This window comes from Sesamum indicum, linkage group LG7 (genome assembly GCF_026168435.1).
Source record: "Sesamum indicum cultivar Baizhima isolate 11 linkage group LG7, ASM2616843v1, whole genome shotgun sequence".
In the NCBI taxonomy this organism is placed as follows: domain Eukaryota; kingdom Viridiplantae; phylum Streptophyta; class Magnoliopsida; order Lamiales; family Pedaliaceae; genus Sesamum; species Sesamum indicum.
Window position 1 is genome coordinate 14,325,158 of NC_142663.1, and position 15,018 is coordinate 14,340,175.

At 36.6% G+C, this 15,018-nt stretch overlaps 3 protein-coding genes across 3 annotated transcripts; 1 reads left to right on the forward strand and 2 right to left on the reverse strand.

The window, feature by feature from the left end:
* Positions 1-1,601: 1,601 nt before the first annotated feature.
* LOC105179216 (heat shock 22 kDa protein, mitochondrial) lies at positions 1,602-2,885 on the reverse strand. Its single transcript, XM_011102816.3, has 2 exons — positions 2,502-2,885; positions 1,602-2,141 (listed from the first exon to the last, which is right to left on the reverse strand). The coding sequence occupies exons 1-2, from the start codon at positions 2,695-2,697 to the stop codon at positions 1,744-1,746; spliced, it is 594 nt and encodes a 197-aa protein (XP_011101118.1). The 5' UTR covers positions 2,698-2,885; the 3' UTR covers positions 1,602-1,743.
* Positions 2,886-3,981: 1,096 nt separating this feature from the next.
* Positions 3,982-8,444, reverse strand: LOC105179215 (LUC7 N terminus domain-containing protein). The gene is made up of 8 exons (XM_011102815.3): positions 8,196-8,444; positions 7,575-7,703; positions 7,324-7,363; positions 6,317-6,392; positions 6,027-6,227; positions 5,720-5,932; positions 5,220-5,633; positions 3,982-5,124 (listed from the first exon to the last, which is right to left on the reverse strand). Exons 1-7 carry the CDS (start codon positions 8,236-8,238, stop codon positions 5,253-5,255), a joined length of 1,083 nt encoding a protein of 360 aa, XP_011101117.1. The 5' UTR covers positions 8,239-8,444; the 3' UTR covers positions 3,982-5,124; positions 5,220-5,252.
* A 3,385-nt stretch (positions 8,445-11,829) lies between these two features.
* On the forward strand, positions 11,830-14,741 carry LOC105179214 (cell number regulator 6). Its single transcript, XM_011102814.3, has 5 exons — positions 11,830-12,063; positions 12,212-12,334; positions 12,770-12,884; positions 13,226-13,494; positions 14,316-14,741. Exons 2-5 carry the CDS (start codon positions 12,224-12,226, stop codon positions 14,541-14,543), a joined length of 723 nt encoding a protein of 240 aa, XP_011101116.1. The 5' UTR covers positions 11,830-12,063; positions 12,212-12,223; the 3' UTR covers positions 14,544-14,741.
* The last annotated feature ends 277 nt before the right edge of the window (positions 14,742-15,018 follow it).

Genomic DNA, 15,018 nt, shown 5'->3' on the forward strand with positions numbered 1-15,018 from the left:
CAAAAAATAAGTGTTTTATATGTATAATTGTCATATTTAAACATTTATACATTTATAGTGAAGCGCAAAAATAAATATTGTAAATCGGTGGTGATTGAGTTGTCACTACTATCAATCAAAAGAAATGATTCACCATTACTGTAAGTGATCGATTTTTTATTAAATACAAAATAATTTTTGTAGTAAATTAATAAATTACCCCCTCTAAGTAAATTCTTTAGTATAATGTATAAGGATCAACATATCGGATTACACCTTCAAAATTTTCAAATTTTATTTTGTCAAATTTATTTTTCTTTTTTTTTTAAAAACAAGTGATACATATATATATATATATAGAGAGAGAGAGAGAGATGTGCAAGGCAATAAATGACTTTTTATTGAATTAAAATTGTCCAAGAATGTAAGAGATGATGTGATGAGATGATATATCAAATGTAACATCAATCAATTAAGACTAGTAATATAATATTATAACTAATTGATTTTATAATGTCTCTCCCCCCATCAACATTTAGACTTTATATAAATCAAAACTTTTTTGCAAGTTTCAAACACACAATTCCATGTCAAACAATCTTCTGGTTACACCATTTCCATGTTCCGCGTCCCGCCATTAAACAATTTTTTTTCTTAAAAAACTAACATTGCAAGCTTCCTTTAATTAAAATCACATAACACACTCAACATCTTTTTTTTTTTTCTGTTTTTTCCTGGAATGATGTAAATAGTCACTCTCAGACGCCGAGGGGAATGAATGCGAAATTTTGAGATGTAGTGCCTGTGTCTTATTTGCTATAATTTCCCAAACCGTATTTGGTGGTGTGCAGTTATGTTTAGTATTGTTGGTTGTTTTTCAGAACGTGGACACTCTTTTGAGATGTTCATCCCACTTACGGTCCAGAGAATAAGTTCCAGGAGACGCATTCATATCTACTATTCGACCTTTTCATGGGATATTCGAATATTACTAAAGCATATTTCTTCTCTGCGTGCGAGACGCTACATAAAATCAATCATACTACAAAAAATTGTTTTACTTGAGTTATGTCCTTTTAGTCAAAATACACTTATATTCATAGCAATTTAGTCCAGCTAATAAGCCCGAATAGAAATTTTCCTAAACAGCATATGGATTGCCTGTCACGACAATGTAAACGGCGTACCATTCTAATAACATCCCGATTGTATGTTATCTCGTATCATCAAATTGAAATCCACACGTCGGAACATGCCCTTGAATGGATCCTAAATAAACATCATACGAGTCCAGTCCATATATCTCTCTGCCTCACCAGAATCATAATATTAGAACCGCATTCCCGCCCATCAAAACCCAACTCATTCCACCGTTGAAACCCCAGGCCCAACTTACTTAAGCCCATGCCCAACTTGACCAACACCCAGAACCAGCTCACAGCTCCTACTCATCTTAAATTAAAACCAAACCCAAACTGCACATTCAAAGCCGAATTCATCCCGAAAAACTTGTTAACGTTTTTGCAATTATACCGCTCACTGATTGTGCGATATTACTTGTAATACATTCACAACATACATTGAACTGATCCAAGAAAGAGAAAAGTGATCCCATGACAAAATTAAGAAGCTGTCTCAAGATATTCGATATGCTTAAAGTTAAAACTGAACGCAGAAGTACAAGAAACAGACAACTCTCGCTTATTTTATTGACAGTTTCGTTCCATCACCTATCTCTGCTGCTAAAAGGACACTACGTACCATTCACTCAACACTCACATGGAAAACATCAGACCTCTCCTCTTCCTTGATCTTGGGCACAAACACTTTCAGAACACCATTTTTCATCTCAGCCTTGATCTCATTGGTCTTGTAGAGTCTCTCTGGCAGATCAATCCTGCTACTGTACCTCCTTCCATGCTCCTCTTCCTCGAATTCCTTCTTGCCCTCGCCTTTGATGATCAGAGTATTCTGCTCCACCGAGACTTTCACATCCTCCTTGTCTAACCCAGGCATATCCATGCGCAGGTGGAGCCCGTCAGCAGTTTCCCTGGCATCCCAGTTACGGCGAATGCTGGAAGTGACAGGGGATTCCATGAATTGGTCCATCATGTTCAAGATTTGACTAAGGCTGCTCCTCGTGGAGAACGGATCAAATACTCCTGCGTATTATGAAAATGCAATTGTTAACGAAATTGCTCTTAAGGAAATTATCTCTAATTGTTACTGCAATCTTCAAACAAACGCATAGACGACCTCCTAAATTGAAAAATAGTAGCACATCAGCTATTGTACTATAGGACTTGTAGTAGGCTTATGCACAGACAGATCTGAGTACATACGGAAACATCAGAAACACGAAATCAATAAAAATGTAGCACAAACGAAATGAAGCAAGCAAAACAGAGGGGGAAAAAAAAAGAATAGCACAATCACCACATGCAATTACACGAAACAGGCTTCAAGTAAACATAAACAGCAAGCGCACACTCAAACCAAGTATAGACTGCGAGAACAGATACCTGCGAAGGGAGAAAAGACGCGACGATCAGGACGGCGGTCTACGTCCACATCGCGGTCGTCGCTGTCATACTCGCGAACGGCGTTGCTGTTGAAGAGTCGGAAGGAAGCCGGCTGAGCTACAGCGCGAGCCGGACGGAACGACCTGGCGGCGAGGTTGGAGGAGAGGAGCTTCTTCAGAGCTAGAGAGGACGCCATTTCAGTTGCGACGTGCGATTGAAAGCTTGGAGAAGACGAAAGCGATGAGGTTTTGGCAAGGGTTTAAGCGAAGACAGCGCGTGAGTTGCAAGTGAGATGTGCGACGGGGGGGCAGTGGGGTAGAAGCGAGATTTAAAGGGAGGAGGAGCAGTGTGTAGAAGGTACGCGAGTGGATTATGGATAGAGTGATGGAGAAGACGAGAAGGTTCGCGAGAAAGACAGAAACTTTTCGCCCAAGGAAACATGGATCCTATATTGGGCCTGAATCTACTGGGCTTCAGGTTTATGGGTTTTGAAGTGGGCCGTTACACTTTACTATGGCATTGCATAATTTGCATGAGGTGTTCATTATGAAATAAATAACAATGAGAGACGAAGAATGTAGGAATTCTTGATGGGTGGAAACTGGAAAGGTAAAATCAGTTGGGAAATGCTAAGCTGAAGTACAGTTACTGTTACAACTGACCATGCTAGCAGACCATCACCACAAGCACAACTTGGTTCAAATTGTATCTCTTTACTTACACTATCCATTATTTAGTTGGCATAACCTCTTTTCAATAAAGGAGGCCAGTCTTGAGGTACAATTCACGTTCCCTACCTCCCACCCGTAATGTAATAACAAAGTACATTTTATTTATAGATTACTAATTACCGTGGCACGCAAACTTGCATGCATATAGTCGTAATAACAATATAGCGATTTAGAAAAAGATAATTAAAAGTGGAGCAAGCGACAAATGAGTAAAAATGAAAGATAAATATGATAGTAACTTGAAAAATGATTTGGATCGTTTAAGAAAAATAAATAATTATATTATTATAAATATTTAATGATATATTTCAAACCGATATTTATGAGTGAGCGCCTAGGATCTCTTACGAAGAAACTGAACAAAACATGATAAAATCCTCCAAACTCAGCCACTCACTATTTCTTGCTTCTTGGGCCCCTTATGGTACCATCATATACTATTCTCTGTACAAAATTGCTGCATTCGTGTTCTGTTGAAAGCCATCACTATCGCCCATCGGCTAGCAGAAGGTCATGCAATTACATTCAGCATCTTGACCAGCCAACTTCCACCATGTATGAATTCAGTTTATGGAAATATTAACCCTACTCTTTTCAACTTTTTTCACTGCGTGTCTAAGGAAATATCCTCCTAGGAACTCAAATTGTAGAAATAATAGCTATTCAGATCCCATTTCTCTATAAACCTCTCTATTCTTTCCATCTGTAAGATAAAATACATCCATTTTCTGTTTGGTTACAAACAAAACTTAATTGCACCGTGTAGCTTTATATCCTGTGTAGGAGGTAAATATGATCAAACTGAACTCCAGTTACAAAATTGAACACCCTTAAAGAGACACAGTAATAATTCATGTAAGCTAGCGCTTGGATCTGCCTTCTGATATACATTGAACATTGGATGATCATCACCCATAATATCACTACTACTTTGAGCTGAAAGCAGAGCACCTGTGCTTGGCAAGTCCTTCCAATCTATGTACTAACCATTTTATCAACCATAGCACTCTAAACAACGCATCACCAAGCCAAATTGTGCCAAGACAATTTTGCAACTATGCTGGTAGTCAATGTGACTCCACGACAAACAGAAGTTCCATCAACTCGTTCGCACATGTTCTGTTATAGTGAGCAACAAATTTCACCGTACAAGAAAACAGAGAGTTACCATAGGAAATCCAATGCAGTCCTGGACATCCTTGCATAATCTTGAAAAACGGCCTTGTGCAGAATGGAGTTTCATTTTCTAAAATTTTCAACATGGTGTGCACACTTCACACCAGTGACCTGAATATAGCTTCAAGGAATACATACAGAGTAATCCTCATAACTATGGAGAAGGCTAATATATTATCGATACGCTTTAAGACCAGAGGAAGGAAAAAATTGGATTCCTAGTCTAATCAAACCACAGCATTAATTTTTACCTATGATTTGTTCCAGGGACAAACTAGCAACACTACCAGTATGGATAGTAATGATGCTTTCATACTTCAACTATTCAAATCTGGTGCTAATGAGGGATGAAATACAAATCAGGTAAGAAAGATTTACCCCAGCAGTCCAAGAGCTTCACATAAGTGCAACAGCAGATCTACATGAGATCTTATTTGTGAGCAACAATCACAAGAAATAAATCACATTGCATTACCTGAGTTACCTATGAGAAGGGACACAGATTTGCCAGAAACTCTGAATAAACCAAGCCAAAAACAAGAAAAGCAAACTGGTAGAATGGTGAAAAGCACTGGCTTGAGGACAAAATCACTTGTAAAGCATCAAACAGTCAACCGAAACTTGAATAAAAGAGTTACGCCAATGAAATTGTACCTACCTCAACCTTTTCTCCTCTAATTATATTGTTGATAGGGAGATGGTACAGTCTCATAGAGCTGTGAGAACAGAAAACACGTTTACTCATAGTGACAACAGAACTTAAGCCTCCAATTCACACACATTAAACTTTGGTGGTTTATAAAGTGTCTACCTCTTCAGAATTCAGAAATTTTTATACAATCCTCTAATGTGGACGACCTGGACTCCTGGATGACCTTCTGCGACCATGCCTGAGGGGAGAACGTGACCTGCTTCTGTCACGTTCTCGGTATCTATCCCTACTGCCTTCTCTTCCGTTACTCGAACTGCTGTTCTTCCTATCTGATCCTCTTCCCCCTTCCCGGCTTCCTCTACCATTTCTTTCACGAGATCTCTCATGGTCACGATCCCGTTCTCGGTATCTGTCCCTCTCCCTGTCATTATCCCTATCACGATACCTGTCCCTGTCAGTAGAGTCACTTCTTCGGCGTCTGCTCTCATATTCTTTTTCCCGTAGCTTTCTTCGCTCCTCTGCTTCTTTCTCCCTAGCCAGTCTCTCTTCTTCTCTAGCCTTCTCCTTTGCTTCCTGGTGATTGTATAAAATATATAAATGGATGTCAATTATTTGGTGATTGCACAAATAGAGTATGACTTGCATAATATGAGTATTACCTTATACTCAGAGAGGAAGTCACGGACCATTCCATAACCCATGTGCTGCTTGCCGGTAACATGCGACTGAGTTCTCTCTGCAGCATCATTTGCCACTAGAAAGGAACCACATATTTCACATAATGCCATTTTTTTCTCCTGTGCAACCATCAATAGTTTATCCTGCTGCGGTTGCTGAGTCAAGGCTGTCTTCTCAATATTAAGCATTTCCACCTGAAAAGCATAGCAGTCAAAGTTAGTCAAACACAATCTGCGACACTTCCATAATTGAGAAGTGCAAAATCACATAGTGAACATATGAAAGCACCTTTCTCATAAGTGCCTCAGCTTCGTCAACCTTTCCTGCTTCACCAAGAGACTCAACTTGTTCCAGCAGGTTCTTTATCTTCTCTTCCAGCACTGCCAACTGCTCAGATTTTTCAGCTGAAATAGGAGGAGGGGGGGGGACCTCAACCTCCTGTGCAAGGCGTTCACGACCACGCCTCACTCTTCGATCTAAATCTGAAACCTGAAACAGAAATTTGAAAATTGGTGAAACTATTATCAGAGATCATATCAATTGACATTGAATCATAAGTACTGAAGACAGATACTTGCCAGCTTTTCACAGAAGTGAGCTAGTTCAGCTTCAAACTTGGGGACATATGAATCATGTCTGGGGGACTTCTCAAAACTACAGAGAGAAACAACAAGGTGTCATCTAGACTCCAAAATACGCTTATAATCTTGAAACTACTGAGGGAAACACAGAAAATGCATGACTGTCCATGGATGTTATGCAAGTTTGTATCAGATGCCTCAAGTTAGTATAGTGACTCAGCAACATCTGCTGTGATAACAAATTGCTTAAAACAGATTTTCAACAGGGTCCTATCTCTGAATATTGTTGATTAATCCATCTTGACATGAAAATCACGAGAAAAGATACAAAAATAGAAAAGGAAATGCTGATGCAGCATCTGTCTTTTCTTGTGGCCCTTCTCAAAGAAAACAGAGAAGAACAAAAGCACCTAGATTCCATGATCAGCTTATATAGGTTAAGTTACTCAAGAGCTTTATAGTGTACACTGTCAATATCTTTTTGAGGTCTAAAGTTAATACAATAAAAAACTCGTACATCTGTTATGTTAAAAGAAGTATTTTGAGGGGCTACCTTTCAAATTTTATAAAAACATCCAATACACAACCCGTGTAATTAGGATGTTCTAAACAAGTCGGTAATGTCTCATAAAAGTGTGCTCTAAAAGGAACTAAAGAGCTGTTAGTTGTTGCATGTCACTTATTAATGCCAAACGTTCCATATGGTCAAATCTCCTTCATCAGAAAACAACGATTATATACAATCTTAAGCCCCTGCGCCTCCATGTCAGACAGCCACAGAAGGCACACTCTTCAAAAAGACACAAAAGCAGGACAATAAATAGAATTCAAGGCCAGAACTGTAAAAGTATACACAACAGGTTTGCTGGGCACGAGCTCCTAGTCTCACAAGAATTCAGAGTAAAAATTGCACCTAAAGACATGGCATGTTAAAACTAGTGTATAACACCCTAGAAATAGAGAACGCTTGAAAGAAAAATTCCAGCTTAATAAGCTCCTATCACCTTTCCTTCAACTTTGGATCATGAATTTTTGGGCACACCCCTGATACAATCAACACAACCAAGAACATTAGTTAGCAATATAGCAGGTGCAGGAGAGGAAACATGGAGATATTTAGGTACTAAATGCAAATGCTTTAACAACGCGCATAACATACTATTAGGTGATGAAATAAGCCGATCTTCTTCAACATACTCTAAATAATACCTCCAGAGAAACTAGGAAGCTTGAATGAAATGAAGCTAGACATTACCTAGATCACTCCGAGTGTTTACAAACAAATCATGGGGGCAAAATCGAACCATGTAGCATCCACAAACTTCCTTATCGTCCCACTTAATTTCCCGGTACCCTCTTCTCTCTTCTTCCGTCAAATTACGCGCTGCAGTAAGAACAAGAATATGAATAAGCATTCCATTCAGTAGTATGTGCATAGAGAAATAAAAGAATGCATTTCCAGAACAGGTTTATGCTTCCAAGAAGTAAATTCGCAAACTTCAATCACCCACAACAACAAAAGATGAGAACAAAAAGATGTAGCAGTAAATTTTAATGTGCTACTCTATATCAATTAAGACCTTGCTTGCTGAAACTAGAAATTTGAGGTCCTAACTCCTAATCGAAATTTTGACAAAAAATTAGTTCACAACAACTGTCCAGTTCGAAATTTAGCCTCCAATTAGAATCTTCAAAGCCAAAAATAAAGCAACAATCTATTGACCAAAACCTGGGGATTGGACACTCAATCGAGCAATAATTCACTGACAAAAAATAAGCTTGAACATACAGAAAACTTAACCGCAAATTCCATCGAAAGAAAGCACAGAATCTAGATTCAAAAGCTAGGGTTTAAGGCAACGGAAATACTTCTAACCTGAGCCCATGAGTTCATCAAGCAAAGCCCTCTGAGCATCCATCGGTGGCAGATTGAATGTACCGAAGCTCGAAACAACAATAATCCTCAAGAAATAATTTAGTGATTTACAGTTTCTAGATAATATCAATGAGAAGCCCTAAGATTTAGTCGGGGAGCGATTTATAGTGTGGTATCAGAAAATTGAACGTTGTGGTAATTAGGGTTTCAATACTATTGCCCCAGGATTTGTTTGGTTGCTCGGTTTTGTGCTCCTGTATATAGTATTTAAGTTTTTTATATATATTTAATTAGCTTTAGCACCAATATAATAAATAATCTTTTATATTTTAAATAAATAAAATATATAAAATAATATATTATATTTAAAAAAAACAATTTAAAAGTATTATCAACACAACAAAAAATTTAGTACAGTAACTCTACAAATCGCCGTTTGTGAACAAAAAATATTTTTTATAATAATATATATTTTAATTTTGTTATATAAAAAATATTATTTTAAAATATTAAATTAATTATATATTTATTGGTGGAGTACTGAAAATGAAGGCAATAAGCGCAACGAAATTTAAAGATTTTACAACTAAAAATAAACATGCAATAAGATATATACATAAAACGTTTATCCATTGGAATAATAGAATTATGTGAGAGCACAAAATAGGGCAATTAAACTGATTTAATACCTTTTGCACTCCCTCTGAAAAAGATATAATGAATGTTCTCCAAAACAACCTCCTTCTTAGCAAGCGATGCATCATTCACAATCAAATAGCCAACCATATATCATATATATATATATATATATATAATGCACTTGAAATATAAGTTATATATATCGTTGTTTGCCGCAACAATAATGATAACTTATCTTGGGATTCCAACTATTGGTAGGCTCAAAACTAACTTTTTTTAAAAGTTTCAAAAGGATGCGCTATTTTTTGAAACTGTATACAGTGCACTTGATTTAGAGACCTCAAAGAGTGAACTCCCATAAGGTTCGTTTACTTTTGTAGTTGAAAAAAGTAGTGAATTTTGTCTGTTTAGATAAAAATGCAGAAATGCTAAACGCACACAATTATTAAATGAAGTAAATGTTGATCTACTCGGCTGATTTTTCTGTCATGCAAGAAGGGTATTTTTTATTTTTTTAATTTCAAATATGGTGGACATGTGGGAATAATTCAATATTGCGGATAAGAGGGTCAATATGTAATTTTATGGGTAAAATGAGGGTTAGAAAAGTACTTTCTTTCTCGAGACCTAAAAGACGATCGAACTAAGTAAGATCAAGGCCTCTTATACATGATAAATTACGTAAATTTATCAAAAATTACGGATTAGGACACAACCTCGTACCAATAAAAAAAATATTGGATATTATTGGATTGGGCCAAAGTTCCAACAATATCCAACCTAATAAAGCAATGTAAGCAAGGCCTAAGCATATTTTGATTTGGTCTTCCAATCTCATTGGAGTGTGCTTCCATATGCATAAATGAGTGTGCTCCCTCCAACCACATTCAACAAGTGCGCTTGTTTAATTATTTCAATTAATTAGCAAAAAACACATACCAATTAATCCAAAATTAATATATCACAATACTTAAGTAATCATATCAATTAAAATGCTGGTTCCTAACAAGCATTATCACACACACATTAATATCTTTATGTTAATGTCCATGAAATGAGACTTTTGCTCAAATGATGTTAATTGTGTGAGCAATCCTCTATAGGATTAGTGATATATTCATCTCATTGATCTTTGGTTTGGAATGTATAAGACTAAAATCTTGAGCGCAAATTTCATAATCACCATCATATGTGCTACCATGTGTCATAGTTATGAATGACCTAAAGACTTTGTTCAATTGCATAATATGAATACACAAATTAGGAATGAAGAATACAATATGATTTATTAATGTAAGATAAATAAGATCGTTTATTATACGAGTATTATAACGTGCTATCAAGCTACATCATATGCACTAATTGGCACATCGAGCACTTCCCTAATACTTACAATATATATATATATATGTGCATGTTTTTATGTATTAAATATCTGATAAATATTTATTATTTACAAAAATATTATACATACTATCTATTAAAAAATTTTAAAAGTTAACTTATTAATGTTGTATACTTTTAACACATATTTAATAGTTCAGTATTAAGATTTGCTGTATTTAATTTATTAAAAATAATATATATTATTTGTGATTATAAAATTTTGTAAATATAAATTTTATTAAATATCATTTAGCAATATAAAAAAGAATAATGTATTCCCAATCTATTTGGAATAGTTAAAAACTATGAGGGAGATAAGAAATAATAATTAACGACAGAGGTAAAATATAAATAAGTAATACTATGATTTTTTAATTATAATTCCAGAATTATGTTAAATTGCACCAACCAAATATATACTTATTAAGTATTTTTTCCTCTGTATTATATTTGAACTTTGAAAAAAAAAAGAATCTCACTTTGCAAATTTCCACCATCTATAAGATTGAATTTTGAATTCGGAGCATAAAATTACTGTAATTTTACCATATAATTTTCGGGTTAAATCCGTTTTGCCCCCCTGTGATATAACAAAATATCAAAAACCCCCTTATGAAATTTTTAATATCAAAAATCACCCCTAGGTTACCAATAAATAATCACACAGCCCCTAGGTCAATTTGAATCTATTTTTTTTAGAAACAATGACTAAAATACCATTCTAGTCAAACCGGTCAATTAGGCTTATTAATATATAATATTTTAATTTATAATTTTTAATATATATTTATAATACATATAATTATAATTTATAAAAAAAATTAAAAAATAACAATTATACCCCATTCCCCCCACCCCCAACCCCCAACCCCCACCGGGCCCACCGATCTTCTTCCCCCTCCCCCACCCCTTCCACCTCCAAACCCCCCCTTCCCTCCCCCCTCCCCTATCCTCTCGGCACACCTCCCCCTCCCCTTCCCTCCCCCGGCGCCCATTTGGGCGACGCCGGCCACCCAGAAATAGAGGGCGATGCGGTCGCCCTCGCTGGATGGGCGACCGCGTCGCCCATGGTGAGGAGGGCGCCGGCCCTCCTCTTCAGCAGTGGCGGCGACGACGCCGCCGCTGCATTTTTTTTTTAAATTATATATAAAACTAATTTTAATTTATTAAAATAATATTTTATTATATAAATAATTAAGTAATTATTATATAAAAAATATTTTATTATTAATAGAAATATATCATATTTTAATTAAATAATTATTATATAAAATAATATTTAATTCTTAAATACATATATATAATATTATATGTTAAATGTGAGAGAAGGGCAAAAATGTCAAAAAAAAAGGTATTTTTATAGAAAAATCGCAGTCAAAGCGCGTGTGGCCCAATTTTTGTACGGAGGGGGTTTTTTGAACTTTATTTTATATCATGGGAGTATTTGATACTTTAATTTTTATAGGGGGATTTTTGAACATTCCTATTATTACAGGGGGTTCTTTGGATTTTTCCCTATAATTTTCCGTCTGGGCAGACGTGGAGAGATTATATTGGGCCGGAAGAACGCAGACAAAAGATCCATACGTTGTATTGAATAAACCCTGTCTAGAACCAAGTAGCAAGTCTTTCGTGTTGAGTAGAAATAGTGCGTTAAACCCGAAAAAGAAACAAAGAATTCTACAGGAATTCAATTTCCATACCAAATAACTCAGTCCCGAGTCTTCGCCGTTTTCAATTCTTCCTTTGCATCTCGCTAAAATCTAATTGCATTATTAAGCGATTACTCCACGCTCGTTGACTCGTACACGTTCATCTACTTCAATTACAAGGCAAAACTGTGGTAAGAATACGCTATCTGTGTGTGTGTGTGGCGAGGGGTGTGTGGATTTTTCAGTGAGTGATTTGTTTTTCTTTAGTTGGGTTTAGTGGTACTACGATTTGGGGGTTTGGGGTTTTGAATTCTGTGAGATTTTTGTGGTTCTCCTCAGATCTTGTAAAGAATGGCGGAGGAAGTAAGTCACCCGTCGAGGTATGTCAAATTGACGAAAGATCAAGCGCCGATGGAGGATATTAAACCCGGAGAGCTTAATCAGCCCATTGATGTTCCTCAGGTTTTCTTCTTCTACGATGTCTATGTATATATAATAGATGTGCGTAGTTGTATATGTGAAGGCGTATTGTGTTCTTCCTATATATGTATCTGCGCTATTGACATTGTAATTCTGTTTCTATGTTATGTGATTTGGGATTATGCCTGGAAAAAGTTGGTTGGAGGGGATCCATCTGCCCCTGCCACTGTGTATGTGTGTGTAAAGGAAAGAGGGGAAAAAGGGATCTACCTCTGGAATTGGTTGAGCTGGATACTCAATCTCACTGAATTTAGTGTTAAGATCATGATTAATTCCTCCAGCTTTGATGTTATGACCTAGTTGCTTGTCTATGAATTTCTCAGGCTTCATTAAACTTTATTTTTTTTAAATATATTAGCGAGGCTCGTTTTTATATGTTCAAAATTCTGAATTTCATTTGTGTGGTTAAATCTGCAGTTGCATGTTCGCAAGTGCAATGAATGCGGACAGCCTTTACCAGAAAGCTATCAGGCTCCTGCAGATGAACCTTGGACAACAGGGATTTTTGATTGTGCGGAGGATGCAGAAAGTTGTAAGTTCTGATCATGTTTCAGTGAAACAGGAGTGAAATTTCTGAAGTCTCAACAGCTGAAGATGATTGCTTTGTCAACTCTTATGCATTAAAAATTATCTGAAAATCCAAAATTTCCTTAGTAAGCTTGATCCGAGCATGTAATCCAGCCAGGAAAACTTACATTCTACAATATTTGTTCCAAAAGACATTCAGTTTGGTTGTCATACAATGGGGCGAGATTCTATTGTTATACGATTATGAATAGATTAACGTGAAATGCCCCTTCAGTCTTATCTTAGTATCCGTCCAATATGGGTGGTTGATGATTCTAAAATCCTTTATGTTCTAATCTACGACAGGCAAGATGGGACTATTTTGCCCTTGTGTTCTGTTTGGCCGCAATGTTGAACAAATTAGAGAAGATACTCCATGGAATGGACCATGCATTTGTCATGCCATTTTTGTAGAGGGTGGCCTTGCATTCGCTGCCGCAACGGCAGCCCTACATGGAATCATTGATCCAAGGACAACATTTCTCATTTGTGAGGGTTTGTTTTTTGGTTGGTGGATGTGTGGAATATACACTGGCCTCATGCGGCAGTCATTGCAGAAGAAATATCATCTCAAGGTTATCTCATTTTCTTTTGGTAAAATGGCCTTTTTAGAATGGTTATGGTGTCAATTCTTAATATTTCCCAATTTACTATACTAGAATTGGTCCTTTCTGATTGAATGCTATCGTTGGAAAACATTTTTTATTAGTTTATAGTAACAATTACTAGATGCAAACTTGTCTCTGCTGTCCTCCTACGATATTCCAGCCAGAGGATCAGTTTGCTGTCAAAAAATTGTTTTCTGTTATCTAGTGTATTTAGGATATACTATTGGAAGAAAATGTTTTGCTTTGCCCAGTGTCAAAGCAAAAATACAAGGAAGAAGCTATATATGAACATAATTATATGAATATCTCTTCCCTTCAACATTTACTCTCTCTTTTACATCATTATGTTCATTTACATTTGCCGAATTCTAAAATTAGTTCTGCCTGTTTTATATACAGAATGGGTGAAAAAATGGTGACATTAGATTTGCTTGTCTTTTTCGTTGAACTTTCCCTCAGTAAAAGAATCTTTCCAGACGTTCGATTTCGACTCTTGTTATTTCAATCATCATAACCGAACCTCTAGTATCTTATCAAGGCTTGTGAGTGTTAATGTTTCTGCTGTAGTCTTAATGTTCAATGCTATTTGTTACAAGAAATTTTACTTTCTAATGATGGCCTTGCATTAGGTGACAGTGAAACATTAATGGGAATTTCTATTCTTTGACAATTGTCAATCCTACTTGTGGAAAATAAAAAAAGATGTTCTCAGGGGTCAGTTCTGTTTTTCAGCAGGAAGATCTGTTGCTTTGTTATTAACTTACTACTTATTTCCATGTTCCATGCAGAACTCGCCCTGTGACCCTTGCTTGGTTCACTGCTGCATGCACTGGTGTGCCTTGTGCCAGGAGCACAGGGAGATGAAGGCACGCCTATCCGATGATGCCATCATGCCAATGACTGTAGTTAATCCACCACCAGTTCAGGAGATGAATGCAGCTGGTGACAACCAGGGTTCAGCGTCAACCTCTGCAAATGGTGGGGAGCAAGTTCATGTTGAGATGCAAGCTTTATAGAACCTCATTCTTACTTCCAGATGCCCCTGAAGCCTGAATATTTTCAGTTTCCTTATTTTCCAATTTGATTATAGGAAACAGATGACTTTATACGACTTTTGAAGACCCTTTTGGCAGGACATTGTAAATTTTAGATGTTTTACATTTCTGTCAAAGTTGCAAGAGTAATGTGAGCTTTATACTAGCTGTTTGCATGTAGCTGTGAAGGTGCACCATTGTGGCCCTCTTGACAATCCAAGTGACATCTTGGCCAGAAAATAGCACGTTGCTTCAACTAGGGATCCCTGGTGGTGGATTGAAATGGGATTGCTGAAACTTTCGAGGACTCCTACAATTGCAAGTGGGCTTCTCGTTGCTAGAAAGGGGCAAGTACTACTAACCATATATAACTCAACAATAATAGCTGGTAATCACGCACTATAACAAGTTAGTATAAGCTCTTCTCAGTGGATCTATCAAGATCGAGAAGCTCCTC

Bases quoted from the DNA above. Each gene is read 5' to 3' on its own strand.
- LOC105179214 (XM_011102814.3), top strand. From the start codon at position 12,224: ATGGCGGAGGAAGTAAGTCACCCGTCGAGGTATGTCAAATTGACGAAA. The intron at 12,885-13,225 runs GTAAGTTCTGAT...AATCTACGACAG, and splicing joins TGCGGAGGATGCAGAAAGTT to GCAAGATGGGACTATTTTGC. The intron at 13,495-14,315 runs GTTATCTCATTT...TGTTCCATGCAG, and splicing joins AGAAGAAATATCATCTCAAG to AACTCGCCCTGTGACCCTTG.
- LOC105179215 (XM_011102815.3), bottom strand. From the start codon at position 8,238: ATGGATGCTCAGAGGGCTTTGCTTGATGAACTCATGGGCTCAG. The intron at 7,364-7,574 runs GTAATGTCTAGC...TGATTGTATCAG, and splicing joins AAACACTCGGAGTGATCTAG to GGGTGTGCCCAAAAATTCAT. The intron at 5,634-5,719 runs GTAATACTCATA...TACAATCACCAG, and splicing joins ACTTCCTCTCTGAGTATAAG to GAAGCAAAGGAGAAGGCTAG.
- LOC105179216 (XM_011102816.3), bottom strand. From the start codon at position 2,697: ATGGCGTCCTCTCTAGCTCTGAAGAAGCTCCTCTCCTCCAACCTCGCC. The intron at 2,142-2,501 runs GTATCTGTTCTC...CATAATACGCAG, and splicing joins CGTCTTTTCTCCCTTCGCAG to GAGTATTTGATCCGTTCTCC.